We start from the raw sequence: 17,599 nt of genomic DNA, 5'->3' as shown, positions 1-17,599 counted from the left end.
GGCATTCTGAATGCTACATAGGCAGAAAACAACAAGGGAAATTACTTTCTTTCCTGACTAATATTCAGCAAACTGCAGAGATGATGGAAAATGGAATTGCTATTTGAGCATCTTTAGTATCTGTAACCTGAACTTTTGTGGTTTTGTTTTCTTGCACCCTTTTTATTATTACTGAAAATACAACATTTTGTGTTTTGCTTTAAGAAACATGTAAGTGCTTTGCCCAAGGTGAGTCCATCCATGACGCTGACTGAAACAGCACACTGGAACAGCACACAGCACGGAACCCCTTAGGCAGCACACTGGCAGGGAAAGCCTCTTCTGCTGCTCTTTCTCTTCTAGCTCCCCCTGAAAGAATGGAGGTGGGGAGAGCAATGGTGTGGAGGCGGGGAGAATTACGGGCTAGAACACACTTGTCCACGTCTCTGCTGGACGTTCTCTTCTGTTCTCCTCTTTCTTTCTGAGGAGGACCTAAAGGAAGAGTAGCAGAGGCAGCTGCTAGCAGTAGCAGAAGCTACTGCTGGGTAAGGGAGGGTGGCTTTTTATGCACCATCTTTAGTGTCAGAAGGTCTTTGGCTGGCTTTGACTTTATAGCATGGTCACAAGAAAAGTTAAAACTGATTCACATCACCAACTGTGGTACTGCAATCAAAACCTATACAATCCCATCTTGTCTCCCAGCATGATATGACTAAACTATCTGACATAGGATAACTGTTACTCTTTGTTTGAATGTTATCACCTACTTAGTATCTTATCTCTCATCTTTAATTTTTCTAATTTCAGATGTCTAGAACTGTATTCAGAGTATTGTAAAAAAGAAATTCAGAACAGTTCTCTAGTTATTAATGAAGGGTCTAGTCCATCATAGATTCAGGACCTGGGCAAGATTGCCATAGGCTCAATGAAGTCGTCTTTTTTCACTCCCTCCAGATCTCTGTTCCAAGCAGAGGAAGAGTGATGTTTGAGGATTTAGGAGGTTTGTGTTTCCCCTAATGCTTCCTAGTAGGGGAACAGGGTTCTGTTGAGCCTATGGGAATCTTCTGCACACAGTCACCATGTCCACTGTGGATTGGATCATTCTCAAACATTTTAAATTTAATCAAATTGACTTGTTTAATTTGGAACTCTTGTTTTCAAGAGCGACCTACATTTCTCAGGAGACCAATCAACCAGGTGGTTTTGGAGGAAGAAGCTGTAGAATTCAGGTGCCAAGTACAAGGGGATCCTCAGCCAACAGTGCGTTGGAAGAAAGATGACAACGACCTGCCAAGAGGAAGGTAGGAAGAACACTAATTGTTAGTCTCCATTCTGGTAGTCCTGGTTGCTATATTTGCTTGTATAAAGTGGACACATGCTCACACAGTTTATAGTTGGCTACACTCATACTCTTAGGATAATATACACAATGGAGGTCAGCATTTCTGTAACTTTAATAGTTCGTAGAAGTGAAAGTTTTGACAGATGCAGTGTGTCATGGTGGTGTGACAAAAGCTTCCCCTGCTGAAATTCCTTGTTCTGCTCCACAGTTAAAAGTAGTGAAACTATGTCCTCCTTTGCATCTAATTGTCCTACATTACACTAGTTGGAGGCTACATTATGTCTGTTAGAGTCAACGAGTATTTGACTAATGAGTGTTTGACTGAGTAACTCCATGAAAGCAAGTGTTGATAGTTTGGTGTTGTAATGGTGCTTCAGAGGCAATTATGACAGTTCAAAAAATGTCACATCCAACATCTCAGTTTGTATTTGTGAATTAAACAAATTGTGGCAAGTACTTAAAGAGATGGGAGTACCAGACCACCTTATCTGTCTCCTGAGAAATCTGTATGCAGGTCAAGAAGCAACCATTAGAACTGGGTATGGAACAACTGATTGGTTTAAAATTGGGAAAGGGGTATGACAAGGCTGTATATTGTCACCTTGCTTACTTAACTTATGTGCAGAGTACATCATGTGAAAGGCTGGTCTGGATGAATCACAAACTGGAGTTAAAATTGCTGGAAGAAATATCAATAATCTCAGATATGCAGATGATACCACTCTAACGGCAGAAAGTGAGGAGAATCTAAAGAACTTCTTGACGAGGGTGAAGGAGGAAGTGCAAAATGTGACTTGAAACTTAACATTAAAAAAACGAAGATCATGGCATTCAGTCTTAAAACCTCATTGCAAATAGAAGGGGAAGAAATTGAATTGTGACAGAGTTTATCTTCTTGGGCTCCAAGATCACTGCAGATGGAGATTGCAGCCATGAAATTAAAAAACGCTTGCTTCTTGGGAGGAAAGCGGCTTCAAGCCACTCCGCTCTCCTCGGACTTGTGCCACCTCAGAAGGTGGTGCAAGTCCAAGGAAACCCATAGGGGCTAGTGTGCCTTACCCAGAGGTAAGGGGAAAAGTTTCTGCTTACCTCTGGCTGAATCACTTTAGGCCCCTATCTCACGCTGGATACAGCACAAGCCTATTGGCTTGCCTGTTCCAGCTCAGGGTAGGATTGTACCCCAAGTGGTATTAGAATTGAAGGATATAATGTATAAAGTGCAGAATTTGTGCTTTGGGTTGTTCCAAGCTTTGTTAGAGGAACTGCCCCTTCTGAATCAGTGACCCAAGACTAGAATGCATTCTGAATCAAGGATAAAGACACCTGGTGTATATATGGCTAAAATAATAGTTTTTACTATGGAATATTGCTTTGCAGTTAAAACAATAAAGTGTTTTAATGTTGGCCATTCCAAAGGCACTGAATCAAAGTAGCTTGGATATCATCCTCCGTTTGTAAAATGTAAACTGATCAGAATAGTGCACATTTCAAGTGGTTTAATAATGTGACTAGTTTTCTCCTTGATATGTGTTTGCCACAAATAGAACTGACACATTTATATTGAAGGGCATCTCCCTAAATGATGGAGAGTATCAGTAATAACTTTTAACTAAATACGTCCCAAATCAAGTCTTGAATCTCCTGCTTTATTTAGGCTTAGATCTGCAGCTATTGTTATTCTCTGAGATTCTGTGGTGTAGAGGATGACATTTCTTTGGCTTAACGTTTAATAAAATTTGATTAGGGTTTGTGCAGCATTTCATGTCTTCAAATTTCTAGCAAAGCCTAAGAGACCAGCTGCATAGCCTGTAATTATGTAGCAAGTGATACTGGATTTTTTTTTCCTGAGGAAGTGGAGAGATTTTCAATTACAAGTTAAAATTTATGACACACTGTAATAACTGTTTAAACCTTTTACATGGAAGAAGATAGCAGTGCCAGCTCTTGTGAGACGGAGGCCACTACACTGAATGAATGCATTTCCTTAAAAATATCTAAGTATCTGTCACATGGTTCTTTTTTTTGTGTTCTTGCTCTGAGCAGCTGGCACCGTAGAGTAAATACATCTTTAATGAAATTACAATCTGTACTAGTGAATTACATGTACGGTTGTTTTCTGATTAGATGAGTATCAGCCTAAGGAACTGAAAGTGGCAACCATACTAGCAAGCAAGTGGTGTTTGTTTCGATGCTTCCTCTGCAGTGTAAGAAGGTAGAGGAGCATTATGATGCACTTCAGCATGAAAGCAGTCTATCATATGTTACACAATGTGTAATTCTAAAATGTTACCTGATTGTAGGTTATTATACATAGCAAGTATTTCTAAAATTTTAAAAAGCAGAATTGTATTCTTGTTGGACATGTATGAGAACAAACTTTCTGATTTGTTTTTGTTTTCCTACATGATTGAGTAAGATTTGATTTAAAAGCAAACAAGCAAAAATAATACGTATTAACTTTTCTCCTGGAAAGGCTCCAAGGAACACAGTTATTAGACCCTGATTTTATGAAGTATGCAATATGAAATTAAATATGAAATTAAATATTCCTAACATTAGTGATATAACAACTCCTGTCCCAGATGTGGATGAGATGCAGACCATTCCAACTATGCTGTTTGTGAGTAATGTAGCCCTAGCTCTTTTGCAGCTACAGCTTTTGCAGCTGTAACAGTTGAAGGGCTTGTGACCTTACCATGCGCTCAAGTCAGTCTGTGATGTGCTAAACCCCATCCCTCACAGACTAAAATGTGATATGAATTTGCCTTTGGGTTCAAAGAGCTTCAGTTGGTTCTAAATACCTCTAGTTCAGTTGAACAGCTTGTGTACAAGCCCAATTACTGCAGTGTTTGCAATAGACCAGCCCAGATGATACCTTACTCATTTTGTATCAATATTATTTTGTAAAAGACATGCATGGTCATGAAATATGTGCATTCTAGCTCTTCCTTTTCTGTTTAAGGGAATGGGGAAGTTTCTCTAATGAACCTACAGATGAACCTACTCTGAAAGGCAATTAAATAACTAAAAAAAATCCACATAATTGAAGAAACTCATGCAATCAGAGAAAATTTCTCAAATTTTCCCAGAAGGGGAAGGAATTGGCTGGGACATGCATGTTGCGTGAGTGAACATGTCTTCTATTATGTTGGACTAGCTGGACTATACAGGTCCAACCTTGTTATACACGGATTTTTTATACATGGATTTGACTCAACACGAATGGCCACTGCAAATGAGAAGGAATGTGCTGATCCCTGAAATAAAGGGAAAAAAATGCATCCCTTTAGAATCACAGTTTTAAAAAGCTGCTTTTCTTACTGTTGTAGAGAGACAATCATGCAAGCAATTACAGGTATAACCTACTTATCCATGGGTTTTTCACCTGTGGAAAAATCCATGGGTTTTTCTATCTCAATGGGATGAGAATGGCCCTTTAAATTAAAGGAAAACTGTCATTTAACAATAGCTTCATTAATGCGAGAGAGGGCAGCCGCTGACAATCTATCAATCATTCTCTCTCCTGGCACTTATTATTATTATTATTATTATTATTATTATTATTATTATTATTATTATAACAGTATTTATATACCGCTTTTCAACTAAAAGTTCACAAAGCGGTTTACAGAGAAAAATCAAATAACTAAATGGCTCCCTGTCCCAAAAGGGCTCACAATCTAAAAAGATGCAAATGAATACCAGCAATGAATACTTAGAACTCTCCCTTCCCCCTAAGCACATGAAAGAAAGTTAATCACTTTGCTCTGGTTGAAGGGAGGGGTCACTGGCTCAGAGTGAAGCCTTTCTAAGTGCCTGGAGTGAGACTGATTGATGGATTGTCTGATTAATGACTCTGTCTTACATCACAAAGGTCAGCAAGGCTGTTTTTAAATTGCTTAGCAGAGGGACATTGTTTTTTAAATTGATTTGCTTTAATGCGGTTTTTGCATGGATAAGATTCAACCTGTATTGTCCAAACCAGGTCCATGTGGTAACTTAGGTAAAATACCACCTAAGGTATTTTAACTGTACTAGAATCATAGCAGAGGCCATGCTATGGCATGGAGCACATTTGAAAGACCTCCAATAAGTGTCAGTTAATTTCTAGGCACAATTTGAGGAACCTGAGTTCGATTTTTAAAGCCATTCAGATCATGAGTTCAAGCTATCTCAGGGAGGATATTCCCATAATGACAGTAGACATACACTGGACCTGGAGTTTACTGCTGGGGAGGTAGACAGTGATCTGGATGTGAAGGAGATCACTTCTTTGTCATGGACATATTACTTCCTGGTGGGTTTAATGCTTATTGCAGTTCTTTGCCTCTGCAGGTTGGATGACTACATTGCGTATTCTGCTCCCAGAGACGGAGGGCGCAATCCTAACACACTTTCCAGCACCGACATAAGGGCAATGCAGCTCTGAGGTAAGGGAACAAATATTCCCTTACTTTGAGGAGGACTTCATGTGTGCCACCCAATTGTAGGATACATCACACGTCCCATTGGCACAGCTATGCCAGTACTGGAAAGTTGGTTAGGATTTGGGCCTGAGGGATTCCTGGGGGCTCTGAGGTACTTTTCCCATTGCCAGAACTGACAACTAACCCACTGTAATTATTGACTTCTGGAATCAGATGACCTGGGATCTTGATCAAATCACTTCTGAACATCCTCTGCCCAACTGCTGTGAGAGCATCTCTTTGGTTTACTGAGGAATTGCAGATGATGAAGCAGCAGGGATGATGGCTAGAGTGATGTGGCAGAAAATGTGTGCTGTCTCTGACCACTCATGGGCTTGAGTTCATTTTGAGCCTATTCTGTGGCTGTGTTGAAAGAAGGCATTCTTCTCTCCCACCATCATATCTGCTGAGAGAGAGAGAGAGAGAGAGAGAGAGTGTTGTACATGGTCTGCCCCATCTGGCTCCTCCAGTGGATGGAGAGCAATACATGGTGGCTTGCTGTGATGAGTTTGCAAAGCATTTTGCAGATAATATTGATCAGATCAGGCATGACTTGGACTCTCACAAAAGGGGTATCTAGTGATGTTCCTTTGGCATCTGTTAGTTCTATCATTTGGAATTCCTTTCAACTTGTAAAAGTGAGGAAGTGGATACGATTCTTCGTAGTGTGAGACTTTCTGCTTGTTCTCTGGACACTTGCCTGGCATGGTTAATTAGGTCTGCTGGGAAGGGGCTGGCTGAGTGGACAGGGAGAGTGGTGAATTCACCTTAAGGGAGAGGATGCTGCTGCTGATTGTTTGCAGATGGTGGTTTTCAATTTCTGACCAGTCTCAAATATTCCCACTTTTGGGCAAGGTGATTGAGCAGATGGTGGCATCCCCGCTCCAGAGAGTTATGGAGGAAGCTGATTATCTGGATTCATTTCAGTCTGGCTTCAGTCCAGGGTTCAGGACTGAGACAGCCTTGACCATATTGATTGGTGATCTGCACCAGGGATCAGAGCCCTTGGTAGTCCTGCTGGACCTCTTGGTGGATTTGACATCATTAACCATGGTGTCCTTCTGGGTCAGTTGGCTGAGTTGGGGCTTAGGGGCACCATTTTGGTTTTGCTCCTTCCTGGCTGACAGATCCCCAAAGGTGGTTCTGGGGGATGTCTGCTCATGACATGGTGTGGGGGTATCACAAGGCCCAATTCTATCCTCCATTCTGTTTAACATCTATATGAAGCTGCTGGGAGAAATCATCCAGAGATTTGGGGTTAGACGTCATCAACATGCTGATGACACCTAGCTCTTTCTCTCCTTTCCATCTGATTCCAGAGGAGTGGTTGAAGTCCGGGATCACTTTCTGGAGGCAGTTGGGAGCTGGATGTGAGTGAACAAGCTGAAATTAAATTGTGATAAGACAGAGATTCTCCTGGTCCAGAAATCCACAATGCAGGTATTGGACTATTGTCTGCCTGAACTGGATTTCATTCCTTCTGAAGCAGCATGTCTGCAGACTGTAAGTTCTCTTGGATGAGCAGCTGCTCCTGGATTTCCATGTGGTGGCTGTGGCAAAGGGAGCCTTTCCTCAGGTTCAGGTGATCCAACAGCAACAGCCAAACCTGAATTGTTCAGACCTGGCCACGGTGACCCATGCCTCAGTGATGTCTAGATTAGATTATTATAATATGTTCTACATGAGGCTGTCTTTGAAGAAACTGTAATTAGTGCAGAATGCGACCACCTTATGGTTGCAGGCAGTGGTGTCACTAGGGTTCATGTCACTCGGTGCGGGATGCCAGCACATCCCAGGCGGGGTAACACCCCAAGTGGTGGGCATGGTGATGTACCATCACTCCGCCCCCACTGGTTTTTTGGCTGTACCTTTTGATAGAACAAAGATAGAACACATTCTGCATGAATTTATGTGGAGCTGGACTAGAAAGTACAAGCTCTGTTCCCTATATAAATTTGAATTGTGAAATTTGAATTCAAGCTCTGAAATTTATTTCAAAAGGTCATTAAGAAACTATGGCTGCAATCCTAACCACACTTTCCTGAGAGTAAGCCCCATTGAACAAAATAGGACTTCTGAGTAGACCTGGTTAGGATTGTGCCCTATGTGTGTGTTTTAAATGCTAAGCAGGGCTGGCCTTAGGAGTTATGTGGCCCAATTTGAAAATTTATTTATGGGGCCCCAAACAATTTTTGCAGGTCCCCGGAATGTGTGTCACGCTCTCCCACTGCACAGAACCCCTACTTACAATGATAAGTGGCAGACCCCTGGCATAAAGTGCAGCATCTGGAAGTAGATTAGCAGAGATGGGATGACATTCTTGCCTCACTGCCAACTGCTTCTTAAGTGCCCAATTTCAGGCCAGTGGGAGCTGGGGTGGGCAGGTGGGCAGGAGGGCCATACAGCAGTAAAGTTCTGCTTGCCATGCTGGCCTCTTGATGCCTCTGCATGGAGACTTACCTGCAAAGTGTTGGCTGTGGGTGATCTGTTGGGGCCCAATTGGGTCTATATATTCTGAAGCTGGAATGCTTAGATATTTAACTAAAGCTTCAGTGAGACACAACCAAGGGGAAAATGACCTTTCAATGAAATATGAGTTAATAACACTATGGTGTTATGTGCTTTGGTCGAGTTAATCACATCACAGATTGTAACTAAATGTAGCCCTATGTGTATTGCAAATTAATTAGAAACAAGTCTTTTCTCTCCATGGCATGAGGGATCTAATCTTTGGTTACATCAGCAGATTTTCAATTTTAATTAATAACAATTAACCATCTTAAATAAAGGGACAGGAGGGAGAAGCTAGTTTCTGCTATTAAGCATAGAGCTTTCAATATAGTCTCTTGCTAAATCTGTTGTGTTTTCTGGTTTCCTGTGCTACCCATCAAGGAGAGATTAACTCCGTTTATGAGAAGCACAGGGAAGACAACAGGATGTTCTTAACAGCTTGTCAGTGAAAGAAGAAATTTAATGTATTATTTGTTTGCATATGTTCATCTGGAGAGTTTATTGGCAATGTCTAGATTATTTTGTTATCTCATTTTTAATAGAGTACATTACTACTGCATGTTTTGCTATTTGAATAGTTTTATTTAAATTTCCAACTAGATGAAGCATATGTGTAGTGTTCAAGTAGATCATTTCATCTGAGTATTTTGTTACTAAGCATACGATTGAGAAGCAAAATGCAGTAATCTTCAAACACATCTTGGCCTACTGGAAGTTATGTTGAATAAATAAATATATAACAGTGGTTCCCAAACCTTTTTAGCATTGATATCCACCTTAAAAAAGTTTCATTTTACCAGCATCCCAAGCCTGTGTGGCTATGATTGGGCAGCAGTGCTCTCCCAAGCTGCAGGTTGGTTAACATTGGACATGTGCCATGCTCTTTGGACATATGCCAGCTGTTTTGCTGGTGCAGGTCCAAGGAGTCCCATTGTGGAGCAGGAAGCTTACAGAGGGAGTTTAAGTCCCCTTACAGCTCTGAAGCCTCCTGGTTCCCCTTCCCCAAGGATACAGCATGCGTGCCCATTTTTACTGGGGTTGGGGAAGGATAGGATTGGGTTCTTAATCTCCCAAAGTCAGGGAGATCTACATTAATAGAAAATTAAAATTTCTTTGTTCACATCTCAGTATGGTGAGGAATGTAACACAATAAGCATGCAAGCCCAAGAGCCCTTCTCTCTGTTTACTTGAGAGAGCTTAAGATATGAAGAGGTACTCACGAGTTTATTGTTTTATTTATTTAAAAATTTATATCCCACTTTTCCACCCTGCAGAGGCCACCAGGGCAGCTTACAACTGTTGAAACTGTAAACAAGTTTAAAACAAAACAATTTAAAATAGCATGGCAGTAAAGACTAGGGCAGAATAAAAGCTAAGAATAGTAACAGCAAATTGTAACACAGCAGAAAGAGATGTACATGCCAGCCAGCATTTCTACAGGGATGCTAGGAATTTGAACTAAAAAGTTGGTTCACTAATTTGGGAATGTTATTATCTTAGTTTAACAAAGATGGGAAATGAAACAGATGAAACTGATGGGACATAAATGTATACATTTTCATCCTTTGTCAAGGTGAGAAACAGTGTCTAGCTCGAGGCCACTGAATGAGTTCAGTTTATTTCAGTTATAAGCAGGGATGTGCCAGAACCGCTGCACTAAGTTGCAACTCTCCAACTCTCTGACTTGAGTCAACTCGCAAGTCATAACGGGCAGCTATTGTGACTTGTTCTGAGCCACCGTAGAATCATTTCTGACTAGAGTCTGAAATTACGAGAAATGAGTCATGGCATGAGTAAGGTGCAGAAAAAAAGGAAGTAAGCACACACACAAAACAGTGTTGCAAGCACATACAAAAGCGAGTTGGGATTCGAGTCAATTCAAAGCATGACTCTTTTCCAAGTTGCTGGCCCAGAGTTGTGAGTTTGGTCCAAGACAGTGATTTCTATGATTCAAGTCATGAAAAACTCATTTTTTGGTGACTCGTGTTGAATCTTTACATGTCGCGTTCTCACCCTAGTTTTAAGTGGGTGAACCATCCTGGTTACAAATCATTGTGATGTAACTTTTATAGGCATTTTTTGGTCCAGTTACTGCAGCATCCAATTAATTGTTAGCATCACTACTGCATGATGAACAGGATTCTAGTTTCTTGGCACAGGAGTGTTTCATACTTGTTGCAACTTGTGTGTGTCAGACACTAGACAGCATTTTGCACATGCTTGTTTTGCTAGTGTTTGCATTGTATTCTTGGCATTATACTGTGGTTCAGTGTTATTCAAACGGTGTGGCTCGGCTCTTTAGGGAGGCACCAGGAACTCAAAGGGGAGGCGCGGGATGTCCTCTCGCAGCGATACAGTCACACCCCTGGGCAGGATACGAGCCTGTCTTCTGCCCGTTGTCTGCGCTTTTTTTAAAGCAGAAGAAAGCTGTGAAAGTGGCTGCTACCGCCCCACCCTCGTCTCCCTTCACTCCGAGGCTGCCGCCTTCTGTGTTCGCTGCATGTTGTTTCCAAAGCTCTTCGACTCCAACCCCCATCTGGCAAGTACCGAGCATGCTCAGCTTGCAGTCCTTAACCCTTGCTGATCCTTGTCTGGTTGGTTCCTAGTTCCCAGCCTGGGATCGCTGCTCATCAAAGTGAAATCTCTCTTTTCAACCCCCTCCCTCTTCCACTTCCCCCTTTCAATCTCTAAACCCCTCCCCAAATAAAACGCTTCCTATTTTACCAGTCACCAGGGGTCTTAAAGTTGTTTCCATGCAGTTGGCAAACGGGGGGGGGGGGGGAGAGAGAAGCACACACTTTACTTGGCCAAGAGCAGAGAAAGGGTACTGTTTTTAAAGTGATTTATTAATCTTGTTGTTTGACTGAAAAGGAAAGGCTGTATTTTTAAAGTGATGAATCTTGCTATTTGAAGGGAATACTTATCAGCCATTGATGAAGTGATTGCCAGCCCAATCCTATCCACACTTTCCTGGGAGAAAGCCCCATTCATTCTAATTGGACTTACTTCTGAGTAGACATGCATAGGCTTGAGCTGTGCATCCCCTAGTATAGGAGACAAATCAGCTTCCTAACCAAACCCTTATCAGCTCTGATATATTTTCATGGTCTATTTTTGATTTCCCCACCAGCTGCTGGAAAAATTTAATTTCATTAAATTACTAAAGGGTTCAATCCTATCCAAGGAGAATGGGAGATATGACTAGTTGGATTGGGGTCCACAGGGGTGTGTGTGTGTGTAATGTTGGTCAGACTGGTTGTTCAAAAAGTTCATTTGATAAAACAATTCTATTGGTATGCTTACAAAGTTTTAAAAAATGAGTCCTCCTGGACCAGACAAAATCTATCTACTCCAGCATCCTGTCTCCAACAGTGATCAGCAGCTGATCATTCATAAAGCATGTATATTGCTGTGTATTAATAATATATTTTTAAGATCTGCATTTAATTAATATGATTAATATAATTAATATTAATATAGTTAATATATATTTAATATTTAATATTATATTATAATAAATATAATTATAATTATATAATATTATATAAAGTTTGAAAAGTTTACCAGAAAAGTTTGAGTACCCCTGCTGTAGTTGTTCTTGCATTGTACATTGTGATGCACTAGGGAAGTTCATGTTCAAGTGCACAGGATTTGTTATGGAGTTTGCAACACATAAAACTTCAGATTGACTGTGAGGAAGCAGCAGCACCAACATTGAAGAAGAAGAATCCATTGTCACTTTGTACCTTCATCCATCTGTGCTGTATAGGAAAACTTCCATCTTCTTTTACCTACAACTGCTAATTGAAGTTTCGATAGCAGATTTCAGTGCAAAACATGATCATGTGTTGCCTTTGTGTGACTACTCAGTAAGAAATAGCTTCCTTCTAAATTTCTGTAGTAGTCATTCCTGTGGAACACTCCAACATAATGCAATTTATTGATTGATTTTATATCCTGTCATACAGTCTGATAGCCTTAGTTTTAGGATTCAAGTACCACTCAATTTAATAGTGCTAAGAGTTTTATTCCAAAACAAAGAGGAAAAGAAAAATAATTTCGATTTTTGAAAAATCCACAGTTTACAAATGCCTCTATCCAAACTATATGTAGATATTATAGATTAGCTTGCTTTGTTTTATTCATTATTTGACCTACAGATGGTAGTGGTTTTGACACAATTAAGTTTTATTTTTATTTTTTCTCCAAGAAAAATACAAAGCTCTTTTCCCCCCACTTTGTCACAGCTGGTTACCAATCAATCTCAATTCACGGTACAGTGATGATAGCACATGTTGTCTGGGGGCCAAATTTGATTGGGTTGCATTTTTCAGCAGTGCTTCATATCGGAGAAAAAATGTGTCTCTATGGCAGGGACTGTCAGCGCACCATTGTAGAACTGTCGTTAATCAAACCAGTGACAAAGAATGCATTCATGGGAGCCAGAGACTGCCACATTTCAAAATCAAAATCACCCCATTTATGTAAGAAGTTCCTTGCCAATGATGTTTTTTTCAACTATTCTCGTTTTCATTTTTTGTCCTACTTAATGAAAGGCAGAAAAACTTCAACCATTCCTTCAGAACAGGAATAGCTGTATGTTGTATTTAACAGTTGCTCTTCTTATTATGGCACATAGTTTACTTGGAATTTTAAGGTGTGTTTTCCGACTAGTGCTGTGGGTGTAAAATGTGCTATGGAGCTTCAAAAAGTCAGTTGCCAGTCAGTTGGACTCAACTTTTGTCAGTTCAAATAAAAAGTTTAACTTCTCAGCAGAGCTGTATATATTAAATAATATGCATAATGGGTGTTTAAATATATTCATAGTACATTTAAAAAGCTAAGATTTGGTATGTAAGCAATCCTGGTAACTGGAGGGGGAGAGATTTAAAATCTGAAGTTTATCTCACCTCAGAAGGACTCTCTTGCCTAGTGCTGCTACTGTCAGAGTCTCTGTAGTTGGGCTGGCTGGCTGTGAATTCTCCACTCCTGGCACCAGCTCCTGTCTGCTCCTCTTTAATTTCTAACTAAACACTTCCCTGCTGGAAAGAATAAATATACAGTCAATATCTCCTCCCACTGACTTTAAGGACAGGAAGCTGGGCAACATAGTGAAGAAATTTTTGCACCACTTTGGCTGAGAACTTAACAGTGGACAACTTCCTCTCTCATGTGGGTAATACAAGCCATGGGGAAATGTGGTGTGTTCTGGAACAAGCTTCCAGAAGATGAACAGAAGTCTAACAGTTAATTAATATCTCCAGGGTTGCAAGACTACAGCTTAATTCTGTACAATATCTGCTCATTAAAATCAAAGGCAGGCTCCATAGTTGAGAAGGCCTAACAGGCTGCTTTTTGTCTCTTTGCTCCCCAATACTAAGAGTTGACTTTTGATGGAGGGGACTGTTCAGCACTTCCATGGGTGAGGCTCTGGAGCATCTGAAAAAGACCAAGGTGACAGTGAAGATGTTTAGACATAAATCTACCTTGCCTTCAAATTCAAAAGCAAACAAGGTCAATACTCCATGTTTAGGAAATATCAGCCATATGGTGACAGGGCTCATCGTAGGGGGTTTTCATCAGTATATGGAAAGGGCCAACAAGTGGTCTCTACTTAGGTGAAACATACTCACATGCTTCTTTTTAAGTAGAACACTTGAATTGGGGGTGATCCTCAGATGAACTGAGGGATTCAGTGTTATGCCTATGTTTTCAGTATATAACTGCACATGGGTCTTCCACTTGAGCTCTGGAAATTTCTGGAATGGGCTATACACATGCACTACATGTGTTTGTACAGGTGAAGAACTACTGTTACAGGTAAGCTACTGCCTTTCTCTTTTCCAGAAGCCACTTTAAAGTGTAAATGTATTTCACAGTGTTCCTTTGCTACTGTAGATCATACTTCGAGCCAATTATTTTCTAGCCTGTTGTTTGCCTCGTTCACCTGTCATAGATTATCACTGAACCATAATGACTTGTGTGGGCCATGTGAATAGAACAGATGACTATGGGGCACTGCATCAATTCTTTAAGAGACCAGATGGTTGCAATATCCCCTGAGCCCTACTATGGCTGCTTGTTAGAATACTTTTTCAGGGTGGTCTAGAAGCCCACTGATAATGCGACAGACTGGAATTCAATGAGCTGGTGCTGCTGCTTGAAATAGAAGCTGATTTAACTACATTACGCACACATTCACTCTGTAGTCTTCACAACAGTACTTAAGATAATAGTTGTGGCCAATTTTCTTCCCTGGCATGCCAAATAAATCGTTTATCCACCCTTCAGCTTCTGCACAGTTGCATGATTGACAGGTGTGAACATAAAGTCTCCTGAAGTTTACAAGGCAACTGACTGGCATGCCCGGACTTGCACATCATTGAGAATGAGTTAGCTGCAGCCCAAAGCTTATATCAGAATCATGTCCCAGATTGTCTGTGCTAAAAGTCCTTGTTGCTTAGGATCATAGTAGGATCTTAACATGTAAGGATCTGAAAGAGAAGAGTCTAGCTCCTGATTCACTTCCACTGTCCAAGCCTCCTCAGTGCTGTATTTTGTTTGTTTGTTACTTGTTGATTACCTGAGTCAACACTGTATCCACAATTTTTAAAAACGTGATACTTCTATTTGCATGTGCACTTTCTATTAAATGAACATTTTTTCTCCCTGTGATGAGAACAGGTAAGAATAGAAAATTACATAATCCAGGGCAACTGTTTATGATAGTTGTGGCAAGTGAAAGGCCCTCTTTCAAAGTTCTTGTTACCTGCTAGTTAGTTTAATCAATTCATCATGTCATCCTTTACGTTAAACCCATTTTGAAATGTATTTGAAACTACAGTTGACCTGCATCTTACATGTGGTTTACTTATGTCAGCAAGTAAATCCAAAATAAAATACAGGTGGAGCGCGTTAGTTCCGTTCCATGACCCCGGCATTGTTAACAAAAAACATGTTGTGCTAAATTCCATAGAGTTAAGCAAATAGGCTGCAGGAGCTGGAAGGAAACAAAGGCAGCTGTTTTCAATCCCCTCTCCCTCCCACGCTCCATACTCAGCCCTCCCTGTTGCCAGTGCAAGCTGCCCCCCCTCCTTCTTTCACAGGCTGAGCTTTAAAGAGTCCTGTTGTTGGCATCCTTCAGTCTCGGAAGACTATAGTATCGCGCTCTGATTGGTGGTTCTGGAACAGAGTGTCTTCTCCTGTGCGCGAAGCTGGGTAAAGTAGAAATGGAGGATAGACTGTTTCCCATGCAGCAAATCCCCCCTCTCCACATTGCTGAAATGGTCCAATGGAAAGGCAGAAGCCAATACAGTTGGTTCCAGCGGCGTTGCAAGAGTTGCCAGAATGTGACTGTGTTCAGCCATGAACTACCTTAGGGACTCCGGCTTCGGATTTTGCCCCGTGGTTGACGCCTGAAGCCTATGCATTTCTACTCAGAAGTAAGCCCCATTGTAGTCAGTGGGGCTTACTTGCAGGAAAGTGTGGAGAGAATTGTAGCCTAAATCTCCTGCTTTGGTTTGCTGGGCTATTTTGTTTCCATAGGCTGCAGGGGTGCCCAAACCCCGGCCCGGGGGCCACTTGTGGCCCTCGGAGGCTCCCAATCAGGCCCTCGGGGAGCCCCCAGTCTCCAATGAGCCTCTGGCCCTCCAGAGACTTGCTGGAGACTGCGCTGGCCCAATGCAGCTGCTCTCAGCATGAGGACAACTGTTCGACCTCTCATCTGAGCTGTGGGATGAGGGCTCCTTCCACTACTTGCTGTTTCGTGTCTGTGATGCAGCAGTGGTAGTGAAGGAAAGACTGCCCTTGCTTTGTGCAAGGCCTTTTATAGACCTTGAGCTATTGCAAGACCTTCATTCATCCATATAAGTTCCATTTCTAATATATTCATTTATGTAAATTCATTCAAATTTGAAATGTAAATTAATTCTTTCTTTCCTGGCCCCTGACATAGTGTCAGAGAGATGATGTGGCCCTCCTGCCAAAATGTTTGGACACCCCTGGGCTGGAGCGTGGAGAGTCTGCACCATCTCAGTGGGGGGGGGGAATTCGGCAAACACTCCCCTTAAAGCAGTCCCCTCTGTTGCTACTGCACCTGCCCCTGTGTGTGTGTGTGAGTGAGAGAGAGCTCCACCTTGCTGCATGTGCTCTGACTTCAGAGGTTTTCCACACACCCCTTCCCCTCTTCAGCCTCTCTGCTGCCTCAGGGTATCCAAGAGTGTTACTGTTCCTTTGCAAGGGGAACCTCTTCCATGGCTCCTGGGCTATTTCCCTGCCTGGGTGAGGCAGAGCCTTTTTGCAGTGTTTTGGGCTGCCTGGAAAGGGAGTAGATGCCAGCGCAGGCAAAGGAGGCAAAGGCGTGTGCAACTTTCAGTTCCCCCTACCCTATTTGCATTGAGACAAATCTAAAGATAAAAAAATCTTATGGATAAATAGGTTGCACCTGTATAGTTGAAACTACCTTAAAGCTGACAAATATGTCCTGTCTCTTTAAGAACTAAAAGCACAGTAGGAGGGACATGCAGCAGCTGCTGGAATAGTAACTTCATTCCCCTGATTCATGCTCACTTCAGGACATAAACAGAGCAAGCTGAATGGCAGGCAGAGTCACCAGCACTATTTAAACTGTTGTTTTTCTTGCTGTCTTTTTATGGGAGGGAAGGGAGCACATATATTTGAATTCGTAGTCTGTACAACTACCGCAAGGGTACGGGTATGGTCAGGGCAGAAGCAGACATTATAAAAAAAAATATGGGGTTCCAAATCCTGTATTTTTCCCAGTACTACTGCAAGGGGTCATTTAGTGGAGAGAACTGGGAGGGGGGGGGGAGGAGATATCCCACCTATTCTCTCCTTCAAATTCCCCAGTCAGGCTATTGTATAAAGTTTGAAGAAGCTCTTACATTGGCAGTGATCAGTGACAACAATGTGTGACTTTTCAGTGTGTAGACATCTTGACCTGTTTGCTCTGTAAGGTCTTTATTTCAGTGCTCTGGCTATCTGTGCTTGTACACATTGTGGCCTAGATTGCATAAGCAGAACTGTGGAAATTGGTAGATGGATATTCTTGCTTTGACAGAGGCTTGGGACTGCCTGTTCTTTTTGAGTCATTCAGTTACATGATTCAGTGTACATTATACTTTTAAATTATACTTATTTACTCACTTTATTATTTCTTGGAAACCGTTTACAATCTAGATTAAAAACATACAAAGATAAATGCTGCATGTGAAGACTCACAGTAAAAGGAGATTAGGAAAACCCAGGAAGAATCAGCAATCATAAATCTCTCTTTATAAAG

The 17,599-nt window shown here is 41.5% G+C and overlaps 1 protein-coding gene and 1 long non-coding RNA gene across 2 annotated transcripts in view; one reads left to right on the top strand and one right to left on the bottom strand.

Annotated features, from left to right (window-relative positions):
- The window catches only part of ROBO2 (roundabout guidance receptor 2), a 606,994-nt gene that overhangs the window by 446,242 nt on the left and 143,153 nt on the right, over positions 1–17,599 (top strand). The window contains exon 5 of the mRNA XM_066622392.1: positions 1,142–1,280. Coding sequence (XP_066478489.1) covers positions 1,142–1,280 — 139 coding nt within the window. The remainder of the gene's footprint in view (positions 1–1,141; positions 1,281–17,599) is intronic.
- LOC136645928 (uncharacterized) lies at positions 1,091–13,286 on the bottom strand. The gene is made up of 2 exons (XR_010794176.1): positions 13,209–13,286; positions 1,091–1,266 (listed from the first exon to the last, which is right to left on the bottom strand). It is a non-coding gene; the product is annotated as an uncharacterized lncRNA (long non-coding RNA).

Source organism: Tiliqua scincoides, chromosome 3, assembly GCF_035046505.1.
Source record: "Tiliqua scincoides isolate rTilSci1 chromosome 3, rTilSci1.hap2, whole genome shotgun sequence".
NCBI classification, from domain to species: domain Eukaryota; kingdom Metazoa; phylum Chordata; class Lepidosauria; order Squamata; family Scincidae; genus Tiliqua; species Tiliqua scincoides.
Note: the sequence above shows the minus strand (reverse complement) of the source record. Positions and strands in the feature narration are given on the sequence as shown.